General features: G+C 33.0%; 2 protein-coding genes across 2 annotated transcripts in view; one reads left to right on the top strand and one right to left on the bottom strand.

The window, feature by feature from the left end:
* The first annotated feature begins 1,865 nt into the window (after positions 1 to 1,865).
* Positions 1,866 to 22,000, top strand: part of LOC111426706 (fasciclin-3-like) — a 78,799-nt gene continuing 58,664 nt past the window's right edge. The window contains exon 1 of the mRNA XM_023061357.2: positions 1,866 to 2,048. Within this exon, the coding sequence (XP_022917125.2) occupies positions 1,994 to 2,048 (55 nt within the window). The 5' untranslated portion in view covers positions 1,866 to 1,993. The remainder of the gene's footprint in view (positions 2,049 to 22,000) is intronic.
* LOC111426712 (uncharacterized) lies at positions 19,872 to 20,655 on the bottom strand. Its single transcript, XM_023061365.2, has 2 exons — positions 20,086 to 20,655; positions 19,872 to 20,030 (listed from the first exon to the last, which is right to left on the bottom strand). Exons 1-2 carry the CDS (start codon positions 20,506 to 20,508, stop codon positions 20,022 to 20,024), a joined length of 432 nt encoding a protein of 143 aa, XP_022917133.1. The 5' UTR covers positions 20,509 to 20,655; the 3' UTR covers positions 19,872 to 20,021.

Below are 22,000 nucleotides of genomic sequence, written 5' to 3' on the forward strand. Positions count from 1 at the left end.
TAATAATATAAATTTGATATCTTAATTTACTTTACGTCATTTAAAACTAGACTCTAGGGAATACGAGATCTATGGTTGGAATATGAATGAAAGGATTTTTGGGGTAATCTCACTAAGATGAGGTTGTGGGCTGTACCAAGATTGACTTGACTCTACGCATGTTTGTATGTTAACACTTTTCATGATAATCTTGCGAAAGAGTTGCGAAACAGTAAGCATCACTCGATCAGAAATCACTTTATATCCATAGGCCCTTAATTAATTCTCGCCGTTTATTACAATCTTCGAGACAAATATAAATATAGTAATAATATGGACTTACCATAATGAAGAAACACCATTCGAAAGATGTAGGCATGCAGCTTGGTTTTATCCTTCGAGTCCACAAAACTGCTCACCGAATGCAACACCAGAACCATCTCTTCTCCCTATGCATTAATAATAAAAGTAGCAAATAAAATATAAGTGCAATATGACTAAATTGCTACGAAAGTAGCAAACAAAATAAACAGTTTGTTACTAACGATAGAATGTTTATCAAAATCATGAACGACATGAAGCCAGAGTATGTGTTATGGTGTCAAGTATGTCAGCAACAATAAATGTAAAATTTTTGTCGAAATCTATTTTAACTTCATTAAAATCCCAGATTATACAAATTCTTATGATTGTATATACAATACAAATTATTGCAAATCGAAGATTAAATGCTGATATAAATATATTAAAGACTGCTGAAGTATAGAAGTCTAAATACTGATATTGGAAGACTTCATGCTTCTTATAGATGATTGACTGTTGGCATAAGATTAGGTATTGTAGATTAGATAACACTGATAGCAAAATCAGTATCCTTTTTCTATATCATCTTTATAGAAGACTAAATGCTATTAGCGGTTCACTAGAAATTACTTGAAAAATATTACAGTTTGATTTCCGTGGGTTAAATACCACTAATAGACGAGTAGGTAGTACATATAAAATACTACATTCGTCTTATAGAAATTAAATGTTGATAGTCGATGATTAAATACTGCGACAAAAAGGCTATCGTTTAGCTGAAGTCTATAGTACATTGAAAATGAAAAACTAGATACTGTTAGCAGAAAACTAGATATTGCTTTCAGAGTCTATAGGTTGCTGGCACAAGTCTAGATACTGCCAATGAATAGAATGATTTAGAGCATATTTACTTCGGCTGCTATACTTGAGTTGTAAAATGCTGCTGCAGATGCCTGTCATGACGGAGTATATGTGGGAGCTTATTACTACACATAGAAGACTAAGTAGACATGCAAGACTATAACTATACTGCCAATAGAAAACTAAATCCTCATTATAAAACATTAGATAGTGCTAGCAAGAGCCGAAATATTGGTGGTTATTAGAGTAGATATTGCTTAGAGAAGATAAGATATTAACCCAAACTAGATAATTTTAATAGTAGACTATAAAAAACTGACAGAAATCTAAATATTGTCAATGGATTCTTAATATAGAAGGGTAGACACTGCTAGCAGAAGAGTACCCTGCTCTCAGAGCAGTTTCTAATAAATACTCTTAATTTTGCTTTTGGCTATTTTCTTGATAGAACCAATACCACACATAATACTAAAATTAGTCGAAATTTGTTCAGTATTCAAGTTCCGTCAAAATCTCCAGATGGAATTTTTGCATAATTATAATACTATCTCTTGATATACTTACTTTTATCTCACTTCATATTGATATTCTGTTCTTCTTATCACTACGTAGTTTTGTTTTTGATAAAACAAGCCAAAGGTTTTCGCGCAAACTCAAGGGGCGGTCTCTAACTTCCTTTACAAGCGCGAATTTGACGAATACAGTGGTGCGTCATCGTTCGTTCGGTGCAGGTCTGTCCTGGTACGTGCTAAAAATACACATCGCGTATTAGTTGGGTGACTTTTTTTATTATTTCGTTAAAGAAAATAAACTTTTCGGTGTGTTAAAGACAATTATTTCCAAACAAACAATGATTTCGTTATCGATTTTTAAATGGATCGTCATTTTCACTACGATTTTTGCAGGTAAAAGTTTTTATATTTAAAATAAAGGAAATTTACCATTGTTACATTCGGATTTTATAACTCAAATAAATTCGTTTCGAGTTCATTTTCGTCGAGGTTGACAGCTAAACTTCAATTCGAACACGGTTGATGCTGTTGGGCAGTAAATAATAGTAGAAATCGCATTAAATTTAATCCATTTTTAATCACTCAACCAATCATTTCCGGGCCGGATTTCAATTTTAATGTAAATTTAACATAGAGATTCGTTCAATTTTTGTTGTTTTAACAATACTTCATTTATTTTGTCCAAATTGAAACATAAATTAATTTGTTGATAAAATATCTTAATTTTTTTCTCATTTAGCTTTAATAAAATATGAGAAAGTTTTAATTGGGGATAAAAGTTTCGTTAAAAATGGTGGAGGTGCCGGAAATGAATTAAAAATCTTCGAGTTAAATTCTTTTTAATAATTATTGTTGCAAGGATTGTAATCAATGAAAGATTTTTTAGTTTGCAAATCCAATTTTGAAAGAACATAAATAAGAATTCTTGCGAAAATTCAGTTCTCGTCGTGGATATTGGAAGTTGTAAACCCCACAGTTTTCCGTCGAGGGTTACAAAATTTCGATTCAGCACACTAAATTCTTAAGTTTTAACTTAAAGTTCCGGGTGCCCTTCATCGCACCCGGCACACGGATTCTTTTCAACGTGAATCAATTTTTACAAGACACAAACCTATTTAAACGCTCCCCAAACACCCCAAAACAAAAAAAGTATTGAAATAATTCAAAGCGGGATTAATTGATACATTGACACGTTCAGACCTCAATTATGCATTGTATCGACATACGGAAGCTTCTATGTTGACACCACTGCGGTACGTTTCCGCTTCTCCATTACGTATAAACCATAATATGGCTCTATTGCGTATGGAACTTATCGATTTTACAACACAAGAGGTTAATGCCGTTCGTGTGTGAACGTGTAATGGAAGAAATATGACCTTTAACGGGGTTTAAAAGCATCACCTTAAAAGCTTTACCGCGAAATAACGCCAAAAAAAAAATACAATTTAAGTACCCACTAGAACTCAACCTCTAAGTTCTTCCGCACTAACCTTGATTGAAAACTCATATCTTAACCAATCTTTGATTACCCTCAATAGATCATCAGAACTCCTTGAAACTACCTTTACCGCAATAAGTGAACAATACCAAAACAGCTTGTTACAAAGGATAACAACCGCGCGCTTAACACCTTGATATCCTTGCCAGATAACGAGAAGGAATTATGTCTGTTCGACACGAAGTCGTTAAATGGGCGGAAAATTTGTAGGTTAAAAAACAAACCCAAAGGAAAAATCATTCGGTTCATTTAATTTTTTTTTGCTTGTATTCGTTTTAAACTCTAATGGGAGTATTCAAGTAAATACGAGAGAATTATTTATTTTCTTGGAAAAGTTGAAAACTAGTTCAATAAGAATTTTCGATGAAAAAGAATTATGAAATGCAAATCGAGTTGGAGATTTTTATTTTAAAGAATCATAAAATATAAATGAACTTGAAAAACAATTTGTAAAGAAAATTACTTCCGCGACGCGATATCTAAGAAGGTGAGGCGCAAACCAGAGTTGAATTCGTGAAAAGCCCCCTCAATCACACACATAAATCTTTGAGACGAGAGCTTTGCACCAATCACAGGCAAGAAAACTTAGATTAAGTCACGTCCTTTCTCAGCGCACCCAATTAAGTGTTGTTTGTAGCCTCGTCTTTGTACGAGTTACTTTTAGCGGGGACAACACCCCTCTCTTTCATCCACCTCTTCAACCCCATTTCCTTAGGGGACGGAGGACTCCACATGCGAATTCACTGCCTAGTTAAAATATGCAGATTGGCGAGTGATGTCCGGAATTTAAATTTTGCCTTATCCGGTTCCCCAAAATTTACTTTAGACGATGAAGAAAAGATCTCGATGGAAATTTTAGTAGATCTCTATCTTCATAGTAAGTCCTTAATTTAGATTTTTCTTAGAATGAACTAGTTTTCGGTGGATATACTATTAATTGTAGTTAATCTAAAACTAAAAGTATCTGATTTTGCCGGATTAAGTCATCTCAACAAATCATTTTTTCTGTATTGTTGTATCTTTTTGTCGAGGCATACAATTGTCGAGGCTCTGCAATCAATACGCAGTAATCAAATACAATGTATCAACGATCGATTATAATAGTTAATTATATATCAATGTCACACTTGATGTGTACGACCGTGACACGTATTAATTGAAGTCCACTTTCACTACATAAAACGCAGGCTGTATAGTACTACCATACTAGAAATAAAAGCAAATACTGCCTAGAAATATGACGTTGACCACATAAGACCTTTTACCACCTATCTGCATCAATATGAATCGTCGAAAATCAGAGAAGTTTTAAATTTAAATTCCTATAATGCTTGACTTCCAGAATCTATCATCTAACCGTCATAGTTTATTGATGTCTACACGTTACAGTTAGCGTGATTTTAGAGCTTGATTTACTTTAATGGTTTCAATATCCGATTTTTTGAATGGATACGTAAGATGTAATCAGCATTCTTTCAAAAGAGACTTTCTACATCTCACACTTAATCAAGAAAATATCCTTCATTTGCATTTAAAGACGCAGTTTTACATTAAATTTTTATCAACTATAATTACATTTTTATTACAAAGAGATGAAGTTCTCTTTTTTCAATCTGTGTATAAAGGCTTAGTACTGTTTGCTAGGTCGCGTTTCCATCTACATTATTAGATTTCTCGTTCCATTTTCTGTGTTATTTCGTCCCCGCTTAAAAATAAATCGTTAATATTCAAAATTGTGTTTTATACTCATTATGAACTATTTTAACGTTATCAAGTTATACGTTTTTTGCAACGTTGGAAATGAAAACGGGAATGCAATCATAGAAAGTTCAATCACTTAAATTGCAAACTTATCTGTTCTACTAGGTGAATAGGAGAGGTAAAATCTAAAATCCATTTCGGAGATATCCCACTGTTAAACGTTACCTTACAGTTTAGATAAGGGAATTAGAGGAGTGATCCTCATATACTGTTAATAATAATAATACCATAAGTTAACATACATATATTATGTATTTCTGTTCCAATTTATAGGTTATATTCATAAATTTGTTTAAATTTAATTATTAAAATTCATAAATTATATTACCTATCATTAGTTTTCCACAATCCTTTTCCGATCAATCACTTTCCTTAATTTCATCCACTTTACTTTATTTATTTATTAATTCGTTTTTTATCACATAATGATGCAGTAAAATTAACCTCAATACTCGGTACCCCTCTAAGGTAGTATTGCACTTGGGGTAGGAAAATCTTTAATTTCGATTGACAAGATTTTAATATTTATAATAACGATTTAAATCATTTTCAATTTTTAAATTTTTTATTTATTACCATTTCTTATTACCACACAACTAAATGAGTCATATATTAAAAAATCATAAATTAAATATTAATAATTATTATATTTAAAGTTTTATTTTATCCCAATATCATTGTGTCAGTTTCAACTGTCAAAGTGACAAGAAGATTTTCAATGTAAGTTTTTATTATTATTATTTTTATTAACTTATCATTTAATTTACATGGTTTGTTTATTAAAAAATTGTTTATTAACAAGTTAACGGCGATTTGAAACAATAAGTTTTACTAGAAATGTAAATATTAAAAATGTTAGGTTAGAATTAAACTGGTTTTTCTTTTAGATTTCTGACTATTTCATCCACTTTACTTTATTTATTAATTAATTCGTTTTTTATCACATAATGCAGTAAAATTAACATCAATACTCGGTACCCCTCTAAGGTAGTATTGCACTTGGGGTAGAAAAATCTTTAATTTCGATTGACAAGATTTTAATATTTATAATAACGAATTAAATCATTTTCAAACTTTTTATTTATTACCGTTTCTTATTATCACACAACCAAATGAGTCATATATTAAAAAATCATAAATTAAATATTAATAATTATTATATTTAAAGTTTTATTTTATCCCAATATCCAATATCATTGTGTCAGTTTCAACTGTCAAAGTGACAAGAAGATTTTCAATGTAAGTTTTTATTATTATTATTTTTATTAACTTATCATTTAATTTACACGGTTTGTTTATTAAAAAATTGTTTATTAACACGCTTTTTTTAACAAGCGATTTGAAACAATAAGGTTTACTAGAAATGTAGATATTAAAAATGTTAGGTTAGAATTAAACTGGTTCTTTTTTTAGATTTATGATTTAGTAATAAAAATCAAAATAATTTTCTGTGCATTAACCAAGTGTGTGATTACTTATGATTTATGATTATTTCTTTTGAAGTAGCAGAAGGAAAAATGCACATAACCTCGATGCAATAACCCCAATGATATATAAGGTACAGTTTGTCTTCTTTTTCGGGCAAGCGAACGGAACCTTTTTGATTTACAATCCTAGTGAAGTAATAAATTTACGCGAGCATCAATTGTGCTCAAGTTATTGCCCCATTGGCCGTCCTCGGGTCCTCTCTATTGCGGTCACTTTTTTTTGTACCAATAGGTGTGCTGAAGTTCCAAAATTTATTGATGGCAATTTATTTGGAGATAAATTGGATCATCGTTCATCGTTTTCTATTGAGATGCTAAATAAGTTTTCCGGCTCCTCCGCCGTTATTGGTACAATTTATTAGTTTCGACTTAGAAGGAACAATAAGATTTAATAAGGCTTCTCTTTTTCGCGGAGTCGCTGTTAAATTTTTTCGCGATAATAGTAGTTGTTGACGTTTCTGCTTTTACCTCATCTCTTGGTAAGGCAATCCGCAGATGTCGTTAAGGACAGACGACGGGTGAATGCTGAAATTCGGGGTTCCGGGACACTAATTTTATACGTCTGGCACTTATCCTCCGAAAGAGGACGGCACAATTGAATTTTGCGAGCGGCATTCTGGGGGAATTGTCAAAATCCTTCGTTCGAGACGACCTGAATTTTAACATACGAATATTTTTACATAAACCATTTCATCTTAATAAAAAGAATATCTACACAAAACTTATAATTACGATAACTTGGTTTATCTTCGATTCCTGGAATTTAATTGAAATTTTACGAGGACGTTGAGAAATGTTCGAAGGCGGAGGAGTTTTCAAGATTAACTTTTTAAAAGCGCTAGGTACGTTTCGCTTTTATAACGTTATAAAAGCACGGGTTGAAAGAAAATTTGCATACCGTAATAATCGCATATCTCCCGGTGTATCCCGAAGGAGTACAGGTGACGGACGAACTTTCGCAAAAAAGAAGAATTGCACTCAAACGGAACTGACTGACTGACTACAAAATGAAGCCGCAGGGGTAATTGAAATTAAAATTGAATTAGTTTCGATTTTTTTGAGGCTCGTTAAATGGAAACTTGAAATTTTACGTTGGCGTGAATTTTTTTGAAATTCTAGAGCAGAATTTCCGAACTAAGGGAAGCATACAGGTTTGGTAATGAAAAAATTAATGGTAGGCATAAAATATTAAACTCTGTTTTAGAAGATTGGATATCATTGCATTTATATGTTGTATTTTTTAATTTTAAAATGTCTAGTTAATATTGATATCATCAAAGAGTTCGTATTACGAGACATTTCCATTAGCTTTGATCAAACATTTGAAGCTAAGCGACTTTGTTTAACAAACTCATGTTGTCGGTGTTAAAGTGTGTAGAGTTCTCTCTCGTTTGACCGGAGTCCAAACAAGAGGCTTTTCTCTCTGTATTTCATCGGACAATCCCGAGTTTGAATCCCGAGATAGAACATTGCTGTTGACGAGTTAATCCCGACCCGTGAAAATTTGCAGGTTCGCTTTTAACTGCTGAGGGAAGGCTGGCGAGTAGTCCAGCGTCGGCTGCTGCGGTTTTTCCGAAAACCTCCAGGGTTTCCGATTGCCAACTGCCGCGGTTGCGACTATAGCTATATGGAATACGATTTTTTTTCTTTTATTTTTCACTCCCAACGCTTCACGCCAAGGGAATTGTTCCAGGATTGGTTTTCGATTGATTCGATAGTTCTCCTACATGGCATGTTTTAATTGCTTTAACTGTACATTGCCGGTTTTTACAATTTTTTTTATTCGAAACCATTTGTGATCGTATCGATTTTCTAAAACCATTAAACACTTTATTGAGAATTGCGGTTTTATAAATTGATTTCGGAAAATATTTATTTTCTTTTAATTAATTTGAATATTTATAAACGACGTGGGATTGGTTTTAGTGTTTGTAAATGAAATAAAAAACAAACTCAAAGCGGTTATACAAACGCAATTTTCAAACGAACCAAGTTTTCAAAAACTACGTCGATTTCGTTTCAAAAATGCGATTGCAACAACGAAAAAAAATTTAATCATAGTTTCATAAACAAAAAAAATGAAACCAGAGTTTTATGTTTAAATCAAACTGAATGTATCGATGTTTGCGATATAACACACATTTCAAAATATATCTTTTAAAAGAGGATTTGGCAAACAATATCGGACTCATAATGCTAAGAAACAGTACATGCTAGTTTCAAAAATTCGCTGAAATATGGGGGCGCCTTGGTTTAAATTACTTTCAGTGAAATCTAGAATCTTTTTATTGTTTCTTCTTGTTGAAGTATTTTTATTAAATCTAATTTGCTATCAGCCTTCTTATCGATTAATCCACTCGCTTTTTCGGCTTTATTTTGAAGTAAATTATATAATAAATTATTAGTCCATAATTTTGTTTTGTTTTTTTAAGCAAACTTTTTTTTAATTTACAAAAAGCTCCACTCACTTTTTTTAGTTAATTAGCGGCCGAGCTGTAACTTTTTCATTTCTCCTAGAGCATGTTTTTTGTCGTTAAAATTTCTCTAGCACGCGAATTGCCGAGGCCAGAAAGCTCGTGTAATGGTTTGAGTTGTCCGCGAAAGCTCACTTAAACGTCTCGAGTGATTTATACGACCATGGAAATGCTGTATTAATCAATTCGTTTCCGTGAACGTTGACGGAGACGGCTTGTTGCTAGATTTAAAAATATCCTGCGAATCGATAAGATATTAACGTAAACTTTTTTTTTACTTTCAGTAAAATACGCACGAGAGAACGTGCTTTACGGTGATTTTCGCCCATAATTATCGTTGCGCCACTCTTTACTTATACTGGAACGAAATTTGCATCAACAGTGACCGGGTACATTTTCTTAAAAGGCGTTTTGAAACTACCAGCGATGACGGTTATTTATTTAAGTCATAATTGAATTATACTGGCGTTGTTACTTCATTAATTCTAAGGCTTTTGATGGTAGTTAAATGCAAAACAAGTCAGGTAAACAGAAGGAAAATGCAAATAAGTCTCGTCGAAGTTATTTTTAATTCTTTTCAAATTTCTTATATAAATAAAATGAGAATATTGCAAAGTTATTTCGAATTTCATCTCGACGTCATCTCTCAAACGCCTTCCCGTAATATATGGTGTATATTAAAATTCCCGACGTTTTTGCATGATACACATTACCCGCAGGCTTCCTTCTTCCTGGATGATATTCTTCCGTTTTCTACGAAAACGTTCTAGCAAACCCGTCTCCGAAAATTGAATATACTCCTTGTCCAAACGCACACCATCCGCTGCATTATTCTTGGTGATGAATGGATTCGCGAATACAGATATACACACACCGAGGAGGTTACTCTTCGGGGGTTAAAGGAGCTCCACGTGTTTCTTGTATGCATAATGGACCTCCCAGTTCCCGTTTTAACCGGGGGATTCAATTCCCAAGTCCTTCGCGCCACCGTTTCCACTGCTGGCACAAACGATCGCAATATTTTCGCTCGGTTAAACGGAGTTAACTTCGAGACTGCCGGACGATTATTTCCTGAGGATAAAAGGAGGAATGCGTCCCTCCGAAAGATGTATAGGCTCGTTACGAAGACAAATTACTCGGCCATTCTTCGCTTTATCGATCTAAAAACCTGTATCGTCTTTGTTCTGAATTATAGAACACCCAACAAAAGCTTTTAAACTCACACACGTTGTTTATTACACCAAAAAAGGAATTGGCTATTTTGCGTATTCAATTTTAATTAAAATCGTAATTAAATGTGTGTGGTGAAAAGCAACTAAATACTGATTTAAATTCATTACATGAAACATCCACTATCCGATTCGTGTAAATTGAGTAGTAATAATAGTGATTATTAAATTTTATGAATTCTCTTGAATCATTATTACGTATGTTTTGTTTTGCGGTAATAATCGACGAGTAAAATCGAATTTTACCTTCATTAATGAGAGAATTGTTGCAATTTTATTGTATATTGCTGTACAATATAGGATTTACCTATTACCCGTTCATTAAGTTGTTTCAGATATTAATTAAATGGATTAAAAATAACAATATTTAGTCTTTGATTGTACAGAGATGTGGTGCAAAATCAAGAATGGCAAGAACATTAATAAATGTGGCACGTAAATTTAAAAAATATACTGAGTTAGTTTACTAGAGACTGGGAATTAGAACACTTCTAATAGAAGAAATAAAATAATTGAAACAACACAATGGGTTAAGAAGATAAGATCTTGTTGCTTTTTTTGGAAAATATTACTCTAATAAGTTAAATAGAAGATGGAGACATTAAAGAAGCAAAAATACTTGTATTTTTAAACCCCTGGTTACAACCACCGAGATTTACAAGTCTTTTAGCATATATTTCGAGCTGCAATCTCCAATTTTTGAAACATTAAAAAAGTTATTATAGTTTATTTACAAATTATGTTGAACATAATGACTTAGAGATATATTTATTAGATTCGGTTAAATGTATTAAGTTATTTACACATTGTAAATTCCACTTCAACTTACTATAACTTACAAGTTAGAACATAGTCCACTCCACATTCAACGTTAATACCAAACAAGTTGTCCACGGCGTCTATTAAACATGGAGCAATGTGTAACACAACTTAAACTATTCCGTTCAGGTACACGCCAGTTTGCAAGCGTATATACGAAATACACACTGTTGCCAACTGTAAATCTAATTTGAACGCCAGACCAATTTATCCGAGTCGGAAAAGAAAGAAATGTTTCTGGAAAAGCTACGATTCCTGATGACGACGAAGTGCATCGTTTTACGGGGACGTTTTTACGAGTTTATCGTTCTAGTATGAGCACGTGTTCTCGCCAAATCGGCTGGAAGGGGATCGTAAGCGGAAGGAGCAACGTTGCCAACCGAATGTGACCCGAAAGCTTTAAGCTTAGAAAGCTCTGAGTTTCTAAGTTGCTGTTACTGCCAGAGGCGTATGTCAAATTTGTGTAACGATCTGCGAAATGGGGTTTAAAGCTTTTATACGAATGTAATAAGACAAAAGTCAATTCATTATTAAAAAAAAAAAAAATTATTCGTAACAACTGTTAAATGAGGATTGTAACTATACCGATATTGGGTTTAGTCACGCGATACTGCTATTAAAAGTTTAAATCGAATAAAAATAAATCCGGGACTAGTCTGAATTTGCACGAGCGGAGCACAAAAGCATAAATTAATGGGGAAAATTAAAATTATTGCCAGCCGGATGAATAGAATTTACGATTCGAATTAATGACGCTTGCCTAACAATATTGCCAGAGGGTTTTATTAAATATTGCATCGGCCGCCCGTCGATAAATATTAGTTCAATAAAGTACATTACGGAAATCATGTAATGATTTGTAAACGGCACCGGCTCCGTTATTTCTCGTCTGAATATTTATTAATGTAGCTGAAGTTAAAACGTATAAATCGCAAAGTTGTTATAAAAGGTTCCAAATTAATCCGAGTTTTCCTAAACCATACGGCCTTTGAAGCACATTTTAAGGGCCCAGGTAATAGGCTTAGAACGCAGAATTGGAACTTTAATCCAGATTATTCCGTCGAAATTTCACCACACCCTCCTCTTTTCCTAGAAAATCCTCCCATTTCGCTTACTAATAATCGGTATTTGATGCTAATTAGAAAGACTTTAATTAGACCGCCGTTGAATCCGGTCCCCGGACAGCTGTGGAAGGTTTTAAGTGGTAGTTTGCCGCTTCTCTGTGGGAGGGGAAAGAGAGAAGTTTGTCTCCACCCCGACACTTTACGGTCTACTTGAAGTCGAGAATAATTATTTATCGAAATAATTTAAATGACTTGGTCTGACTAAGTACTAAGCGTTTCGTACCTAGTTATAATAGTTCGTGATAAATTTCCTTTGTTACAAACCTACATATACGCGTTTTGTTTAAACAAAAAGTAATGCATTTATTGTTGGTATTTGGTCACGTGTAAAAACTAATCGCTTTATAGCGTGACAACCATTTAATTCTAAAATCAATCTGTTTGAGGTAGCTAACATTAACAACACCTTCACTTGACAGACTTGGGTATTAATTCTTTTATGAAACTAAAAAAATAGGCAATAAACCGTAAAATATCGATATAACGGATTAATATGGAACACTACAGCCAAAACTCCGTTATATAATTTTTTTTCAGTTGTGTTCAGTCTATGTGGTCTCAGTCTACTATATATTTATACCAAGGATGATGGAATCTAAAAGGGTATGCTACATCCTGGGAACAGGTGTACAGCTCAAAGGCCCGTTCGTGACGTCAGTGCTGAATAAAAGTTAAAACTAACACTAAACCTAGAATTAGAAAGTTTCGGGTTTAGCCGTGCGTCTTAAGACTTAGAAACCAAATAACAATTAAAACTAGAACTAACACTAGACCTATATCTAGAAAGTTTAGCGCTAAACTAGTTCTAGGTCTAGTGTTAGTTCTAGTTTTAGTTCAATAAAAATATATACAGGGTGGTTCAGTTTTTAATCGGGAAACTTTACTAGGACGTAGTACTTGCCAAAATAACACAAGTTTTTTATATAAACATAGGGTCGCAACTCTTTTGTTTTCGAGCTATGAGCGATCAAAGTTGAGCTAAAAATTTACATTTTATTATTTATTTCGGCTATAAGTAAACCGAAGAATTTGAAATTTGGTATGTATTTACTACTGGTTAACATCTTGTTTTCTAGCATACCTTAAGCTTCCCTAGCGCCCTCTAAGGGGATGAAATTCACCACCCCCTTGGTTCTTTTTAGAAGAACTTTTTAACGCAATGCAATATTAACATAGAAAAATATGGGTTGTACAGCTCATTCTTTAGTGGTTCTTTTTTGTCTCTTTAGTTTAAAAAAAGTTTAAAGTAATAAAAAATTTAACATAGGGTCGCACTATGTTTATATAAAAAACTTGTGTTATTTTGGCAAGTACTACGTCCTAGTAAAGTTTCCCGATTAAAAACTGAACCACCCTGTATAGAGATGATATAAAAGCAGTGGAGCAGTTTATATATCATCCAGTAAATATGACCCAAATGGGAAATAATGCTAGGAACCATATATTAGTAACAGGAATTCTTAACGAAAAAATGTAAGAAACAGGAGAACGGGAAGACCTAGGAATGTGTAAAGAGCAATACCACCAAGGTTCAAAGTCGGATTATAATAATAATAATATTCCTTTATTACCCAACAGGCGTAGCCCAAAAAAGGATAACAATATATATTACATAATGTAATAATACAATAATATGTATCTGTATGTGAGAAAAAAAAACAAAAAATACAAGAAATTAACAATTGACCGAATTATAAAGAAAATAAAAATAAAAACTAAATAAGTGAATTTACATGCAGGTGATCACTGATTGTCTGGAATCCTGTTGCCCACTTTACAGAGAGTGTATGTTGGCGCCCGTCTCATAATGTTTGTCCTAGCATAAGGAATGACGAATACGCAGCTATATCTTGAGTTACTCCTTGGAACAACAAACCCTAGTCGCTCAAGAATGAAAGGGCAATCGATGTTATATTCGATAAGCCTTTGTAGAAACCCTTCATAAAACGCGTTTCTTCTGTCCATCAAGGAAATCATATTGTGTCATGCAAGCAAATCATTTTGTGGTATACCTCGCTCAGGGTAAATTCCATCAGATTTGTAAGAAAGAAATTTTAAGAATCTACGATGGACTCGATCAAGGCTTAAGAACTCACATGCATATAAGGCACTCCAAATCAGGCAAGCGGATTCTAACTTACTCAGAACGTAAGCACAATACAAGGTCTTTAATAAGCTGACACTTGTGAAATATTTAGACATACGCATCACAAAACCTAGGGACCTAAAGGCCTCCGAACACACATTGTTGATATGTTTTTTAAAATTAAGAGTTGCATCAAACAGGACCCCCAAATCCCTGTACTCCTCAACACGATTTAAAGTGCTGCTAGCAATATTGTAAGGATATATGCATGGTGACGAGCATCGGCTATAAGTAAGTACACAACATTTATCTATATTAAGGTTAAGTTTGTAGGTCTTACACCATTGCACTATTGTGTTTAAGTTGTGCCATCGATGAGACTTCGGCATAGATCTTGATATCATATATATATGATTATCGCGTCATGAGAGAGAGAACTTAGCTTCTAGTAACTTATGATGGAGCAGAGAAGAGTGTTTGGTTGAACAACCCAACCCAACCCAGCTACGCTTCTTTTACCTGAAGATAATGAAGAGGACGTTGTAGAATTTTCCAAGAAACTAAACTTGAAAGATTCGTTTTTAATGATGCTATTTTATAATCATCATTTTTGTAAAAGTTATTTATATTTGTTTAATAACACTGATCGACTAGGTTTTTGCATTCACTGACTCTGAATGCTAATTATTACTTTATAACATTAAATTTTTAGTTTGAAATCTTTTGGGAAACCACAAAGCAAGTAACTAGTCTTCTGCCAACATATCTAGTGTTCTGCAAATAGTATCTAGTCTTTCATTAACAGTATCTAGTTTTATGCCAACTAAACTAGGCTCTTGCCAGCAGCATATAGTCTTCTGCAATCAATATCTTGTCTTCAACCAGCACTGTCTAGTCTTTTGCCAACAGATTACAAGCCGATTTATAAATTTGACAATTTTTCTTTAATAATTTTTTCTTGGAAATATCAATAATATTATCTTATAGTCATACCGAGGTTTTACTGCTTCAATTTAAAAAAATTAAAAATTGATTAATGAAATAGATTGTTAATAAGAAGAGAAATTAAATTCGATCGTGAACGAGTACGAAATTGTGAGAAAATTATTTCAATAAAGCCCCCGCTTTGGCGGAGCAATTAATTTATCCGCAAATTAATTTGCGCACACAGAGGTCTGGTTTCAATACCCCGATATTTATCGTTGACGAAAACTGAACCGAATACACATTATTGTCAAAATACCGTTGACACAAATTGAACTTATAGTGGAAGTGAATTGGGCATACGCAGAATACGGCCGAGAAGAGCCACCTGCACACACACACCCACATTTAGCTACCTAAAATTACTTGGTTATTGTAAATGCAGAATTGATGTGGCGTAGATTGGAAAACTCATTAGCGCCGCTCCGGTTGTCGTCCGTAATTAATGGTTCCGCTATATCTGAAAATTACGTCACGTCCACTCGTTAGGTAACTGTTATTGGAAAACATATTATCGTGCACCTGCCATCTATCCCAAAACCGTTTAATTGTTGAACTTTTCAAAATTAATAACAAAAACATCACCTTTAATCTGTTAATTTTAACGCAATTTCCACACCAATTACACATTTGCTTATCTCACGTTCTGTTCCCTCCTACATCGTCTCGATATACATCACGAAGCTATTAGGTTATCACGTGTTATTACCGTCACTACCGTCCGAGGACAAATTAACCCATGGGATACAGTTTAGCTTGGTATGCATAAATTGATTTGATTTGGTTTGATTATGCCATGCAATATCATTGCTAATAAGATCGTGTGAGGTAATAAGCGTTTTGATGCCCGACGAACTCTAATGATCATTAACTAAATCGCACCTGGTAATGACGTAATTTTAGTCGTCAATGTCAATGTTTAGAAAGGTTTACGTTTCCTATTAGACAAGTCTATTATCACATTTATCAGATTACTCGTTAGGTTTAGCACTGCAATATTATTTTTATTACGTTAAGCTCGTAGTTCAATTCGTTCAATTCGTTGTCGTCGTCACGCATCGATTGAAACTTTACAATTTCCCCTGTCATCAGTTTTCTTTTTGATGCACATTTCATTTTCCAGCTCTACAAATCGTACAAAATGAATAAGAATATGAAAGGAAATTCGTACCATGTAAAAATACGTCGTCGATTCGACCCAAATATTCCAGGCTTAAAGACTTAGACGTAAGATTTGTTATCTATTTCTATTTCTACAATGGAGAAATGATAATACGACGTTTCCTCCCCTTACTGTATCAGAACTTTGGGGCGGTTCGACCATCTATCTCAAACAATCACGAACTAAACCCGAACGACGTAGAGTCGACACCAAGTGAACGTTCAATCCTTGTATATTACGTTTGTCCCGTTCGGCTTAATACGAATAAATCCACCTCATAGGGTGTTAAGAAATGTGAAAATAAATTTTATATATCAACATTCGAAAAGACGTCGATAAATATATCTTCTATAAATGAAGAAAATCTGAAAATCTTTTTCGAGCAGTATCTAATATTTTAACTCTTCTATGAACAGGATCTAGTAGCCTATTAGCACATTGCAGCTTTTTGTTTACTGCTTTCAAGCAGTAATCACCATTTGCGTTATCTAGTCATTCATTATCAGTTGTCTTTTGCAATCAGTCCTTCATTAGCAGTGTCTAGATTTCTGCCAGAAATATGTAGAATTCTGCAAGCAGTATCTATTTTTTTTATCAACAGTATCTAGACTTCCTTTAACAATATCTAGTCTTCTACACACAGAATCAAACATCTTTGCACTTTAAACCATTATTTAAAGTAATGCTTTAAAATTAAAATAACATATTTAAACATTTCTTGTAAATACATTTTCGAACTAAATCAATTGAAACTATTAAGTAGAATTGAAATTGTATACTACTACAAATTATTGCATTGATTGACATTGTTATCCCTTTATAGCTTGTATTGTGTCACATCACAACGTGACATAGGATCTCAAAGGGTTAATTAACACTTCACAATAACGGCATCTACAATCTCAAACTGTTAATGTGTCAAATTGAAAATATGTAATGATTTAATTACTTAATCAAACGATGAAAAATATGAGAATGTTTTGCGCATAGTTACTTCATCGTTGTGTATACGTTTCGCGGCAGGGAGAAAATTAAATTTTACGCGATTTGCATTTCGACGGAGAAATAAACCGAGAACCTCCTGGAAGAGGAGACACCTCTCCCACTGCGAAGAGGTCTAAGGCAAATTATTCACTGCGCTATGTTAGCTTGTTTTGCATAACTGTCGGAACGCTAATTCTGCAGCAGGAAAACAGGCCAGTCGTAAGCAAGAAAGATGAGTGGTTCTTGTTGAGTTCGTAGATACGATCAATTTGAGCGGCATCGTTCTCTTTGCAGTCACGTCAAGACTATTGTTACAGGATTTAAACAGCGTTACATAAAGCTTCAAAAACTTTTTTTTTTATTTTTTCGTATAAAGAGGATAACATAAAATATTCAATTCAATTTATAAAAACTAAAACATTTCGATGAAACAAAGATACATTTTTAAAAACAAAATTTATAAAAAATATCAATTGAAGTGAATTGGATATATATTTTATTTCGGATGTTCGGGCGATAATTTAATTTAGTTAGTTTAGAAATAGTGGATGAAACAAACATGTCATTTTTTTAAATTGCAGTTTGGAATGGAAATTGTTTACAAAAAAAGAACAATTCAAAGCAATATCATTTTCTATTCTATTTAATAAAAAAAAGGACTCGTTATTTTCGAAGCCGAATAAAAATGTTTTATTTAAAAAAAAGTTGCCTATTCACCATAAACAAATTATTAGTTGAGTTTATCGATCGAAATCTAACAGTAACTGTGACACCTTCCAAGAAACGTTTTAAATATTCAAATAAATCAATCTGATATGTTCCCTGTTTGAAAGTTTCATCGAAAACTTAACGACAGTTCAAAGAAAATTTCAAGTAAGACTTCCAAGAATTACTTCTCATTTCAAAATGACCCTATTTTGTGGCAATAACATGATTATAATAAAACAAATCCTATAATAAGTATGCGACACTTTTCCTGCTACCTTTAATAGTAGTAGGAGTTCTCTTAAAATGTGTGATTTCCGTTAAGACTTGAGCGTGGATAGGTTGGATTTGGTTTTGATTATTTGACTTGGATCTGGTATCGGAGTGGATGTGCTGGTTTAAACATGGATGGATTGGGTTGAGTTAGATTGGGTTAATAAATTAGGTTCAGTTTCTAGATTTGCTTTAATCCTGAGTTGGGTGCGGTGCGATGAGGATTTTGGATTTATGATAGCGTTCTGCTTAGTTGGCGATAGATTTCAGAATGGGTGAGCAGGACTTGACATAGCTGATCTTACTTGGAACTACTTTCTGCCTCGATGTGCTACTTTAAGCTTGAAAGTGGATTGAGGATTGAGTTAAGGTTGCTCTTGGGTACGGATACATTGGGTTTAGTTTGGTATAAGACATAATTGGACCGCGTTATGCATCACTTGACTAAGCGACAAATGAACAATGTTGGAAAAACGGGATCTCTCTAAAAATAGGACTTCTCAGAATAGGCTCAAACTCTATTTTTATCACAGAACACTGATGGCAGCCACAAGCACAGAATCCGCTTGGTCATTCGTTTTACGATTATACAGGGTGTTTCTCTATGTCGTGGCATCAAATGATTTTACGTGGAAAAATTTTTGAAGAAAATTATTTAGAGTTTGATTCACCCACATTTGTACCTCGGACCGGTCGAAGTTCATTTTTCGTCTGTACTGACGTTAAATGACGATTCCGCAAAGCTATAACACGTATAAATCTGTCATCAACAGCAGTGGTTTTTCGTTTTCTACCGCTTCCTGCCCTTCTCTTACTTCTTCCAGTTTGTGTAAAACGTTCTACCACTCTTTTAATAATAGAGCGATGAACATAAAGGATTCTTGCAACATATTCATAATTACACCCATCTTCAACAAGAGCAACAGCTTTAGCGCAATTTTCAGCACTTAAAACCATGGTACTAATCATCTGTACAAAAAATCATTGTCCAATTGTCATTAGAATAACAATGAGCAAAGCCACCTTATTAAAAAGTAACGTATCTTAAGTAAATTGTTAGTGACAAATTCACAAGAACGAATGGTTCTTAACAAAAATTATATTTTGAAATCCTAAAACGACGTTTCAATTAACCCTGTATACTGACTAAATGACCAGCATTTAACAAAGGCTGAATATTGAACATAAAATTCGACATTTTTATCTAGTTTGCTGAAAAAATCATGAAAATTAAACGAAAAACAAAAAGTTATCACATTTCAAACTTTACCAAATATTAGCTTGTTCCGTTTTCTTTGCATCTGAGTGTATGATAAATAATAACTAACTTCAGGTTTAAAATGTCAACTTCAATTTTGACATATTTGTCCTTTAAATCCTTTAATATGAGTACAAACACGACATATTTATCTTCAATATTAATGGTCAGTCTAGTTTTAGTGCAATAAAAATATGCAACATCGTGATATTTCAATGATTGACTCTTAATTCTCTAATACAAGTATAATTCGAATGTTTCTAGTTCTAAGTCTAGTGGTAGTGTCAGTATTAGGTCTAGTTTAGGTTGTACCGCAAATATTTGAGTATATATGAAATAATAATTATCTAATTTAATACTAAATTTGAATTCAAGGGAGACTTTTTTATTATTACATCGTCATTACATAGAATTACATTAGCTACATAATTTTTAGAATATTTTTTACACTATTAATAACTTCGTACGATATACCTCCGCCATTACTATTCACAAAAATTAGTTCAAAAACTAATTTGACTACATACACTGCAAAAAAGAAATAAATAACGTTTTGTTTTAAAGAATTGAAATAATTTTTTACCGGAGTACATTCACATGGCTTATGTCTGCAAGGTGGCGGACCATCTTTAGGTGGCGGTTCTGGACGGGGTGTCCACGGACAAGGGTTCAAAGGCATTACCGGTTGAGCTACTTGTATGATAACCTTTTCCATCGGTTGTGGGACTAAGGGGCAAATCAAATTTGCCACAGCGACCGGTGTCTCCACGGGTGGACAAACGGGGACAGGGCAACACATTGGGGGGCAATATGTTGGGGGTGTTACTAATTTCGCCGAGTAAGCCGGTGGTGGTAATGTGCACATATACTTTACCGGTCCAGGGGTAAATATAGGACATTCTGGGCAAACACGTTTTTTAGCTGGCGGAGGACAACATGGGTTATAACATGGGGGAACACAAGGATCGCGCCCGCCTTTTGAAGGTGGTGGACAACAAATAGGCATTTTTACTATTCTTTTTTTTGGGAGGGCTTCTTTAAATTATTTTTATTCTCTTTGTAGATACTTTGGTTCAGAAATACTTGAAAATTTTGATTTTGTATGCCGAAACGATCTGTACTTGTCGAATTTAAAATTGTATTTACTATTTATGTAGCCATGGTAATTAGTTGTAACGATGACATATTCAAATAAGGTATTTTGATATTAAATTTTGATTGGATATTTTCTTTGTATTAAACAGAATTATTTTTCCATATTTATAATTAACGTGAATGATTATACAGTATAACGAGTAATTTACATAATCAATTCATTTATGTATTTATTTTGTGAAATACTGGGAAGGTAAACATTGTACATGCAAAATAATCTCGTCAATATTCATCAGATTCATATAAAGCTTTTTGCTGCAAAATATTCGTCATTATAGTTTCTGTTTCGACTATCCTTTTTTATTTTGATTTTGAATAATATCCAGATGAAAATTGATTGTCGTAACAACAAATAAATTGAAACCATGCCTCGATTTGAAACCGAGTAATATAAACAAAGATATTCTTTGCGTTGCATATTAATAAGAGTTGAAAATATTATTGATAAAAACAATTTTATTACAAGTATTTTATTCGGTTGAATCTATGAAAAATTCTTTACAAGTTCGATTTGTAAACTGATATAGAAAAAATTATGAAATTAAATTTATTGAGACGATTTAACTTAATAAAAACATAGAGAAATTGAAGTCGAGGATTATCAAGAGTTTATAATGATAAGGATTTTTTTAAAGATATCCAGAATATCTTAGGATTCTATGGATATTTTAAGCATCCCTAGCGATATCTAATGAATAATAGAGGTTGTGTGTGTTGGTCCATTGGAAAGAGGACACTCTTATTAACACTTTGGGAAATTTTCATACTCATATTCCAAGAAATGGATTTTATACGAATTTTTAAAAGTTGATTGCCGAAAATTACAAAATTTTAAAAAATTGTCGATTATTTCAAACATTTTTTTCTCAAGAACTAAAAGTGATTTTTCAATAGGGCTTGTTGCATTAAAAAGAGGATACTTTAATTAATAATTGGTGATATTTCCACAAGGATCCTTCAAGAAATTAATTTTATAGCGAATTTTGAAAATTATCGAAGAAAATTGCAACATCGAAAATTTTATCAAAACTTCAAATATTGTTTTCTCAAAAACTAAAAGTTATTTTTCAAAACGGGTTTGTTTATTGGAAAGAGGACACTTTTATTAACATTTTGGGAAATTTTCATACTCGTATTTCAAGAAATGGATTTTATACGAATTTTTAAACTTAATCGGTGAAAATTGGAAATTCGAAAAAAATTTTGTATCATTTCAAAAATTTATTTCTCAAGAACTAAAAGCGATTTTTCAAAACGGCTTATTGCATTAAAAAGAGGATAATTTAATTAATAATTGGTGATATTTCCATAACAATCCTTCAAGAAATTAATTTTATAGTGAA

This window comes from Onthophagus taurus, chromosome 5 (genome assembly GCF_036711975.1).
Source record: "Onthophagus taurus isolate NC chromosome 5, IU_Otau_3.0, whole genome shotgun sequence".
NCBI classification, from domain to species: Eukaryota; Metazoa; Arthropoda; class Insecta; order Coleoptera; family Scarabaeidae; genus Onthophagus; species Onthophagus taurus.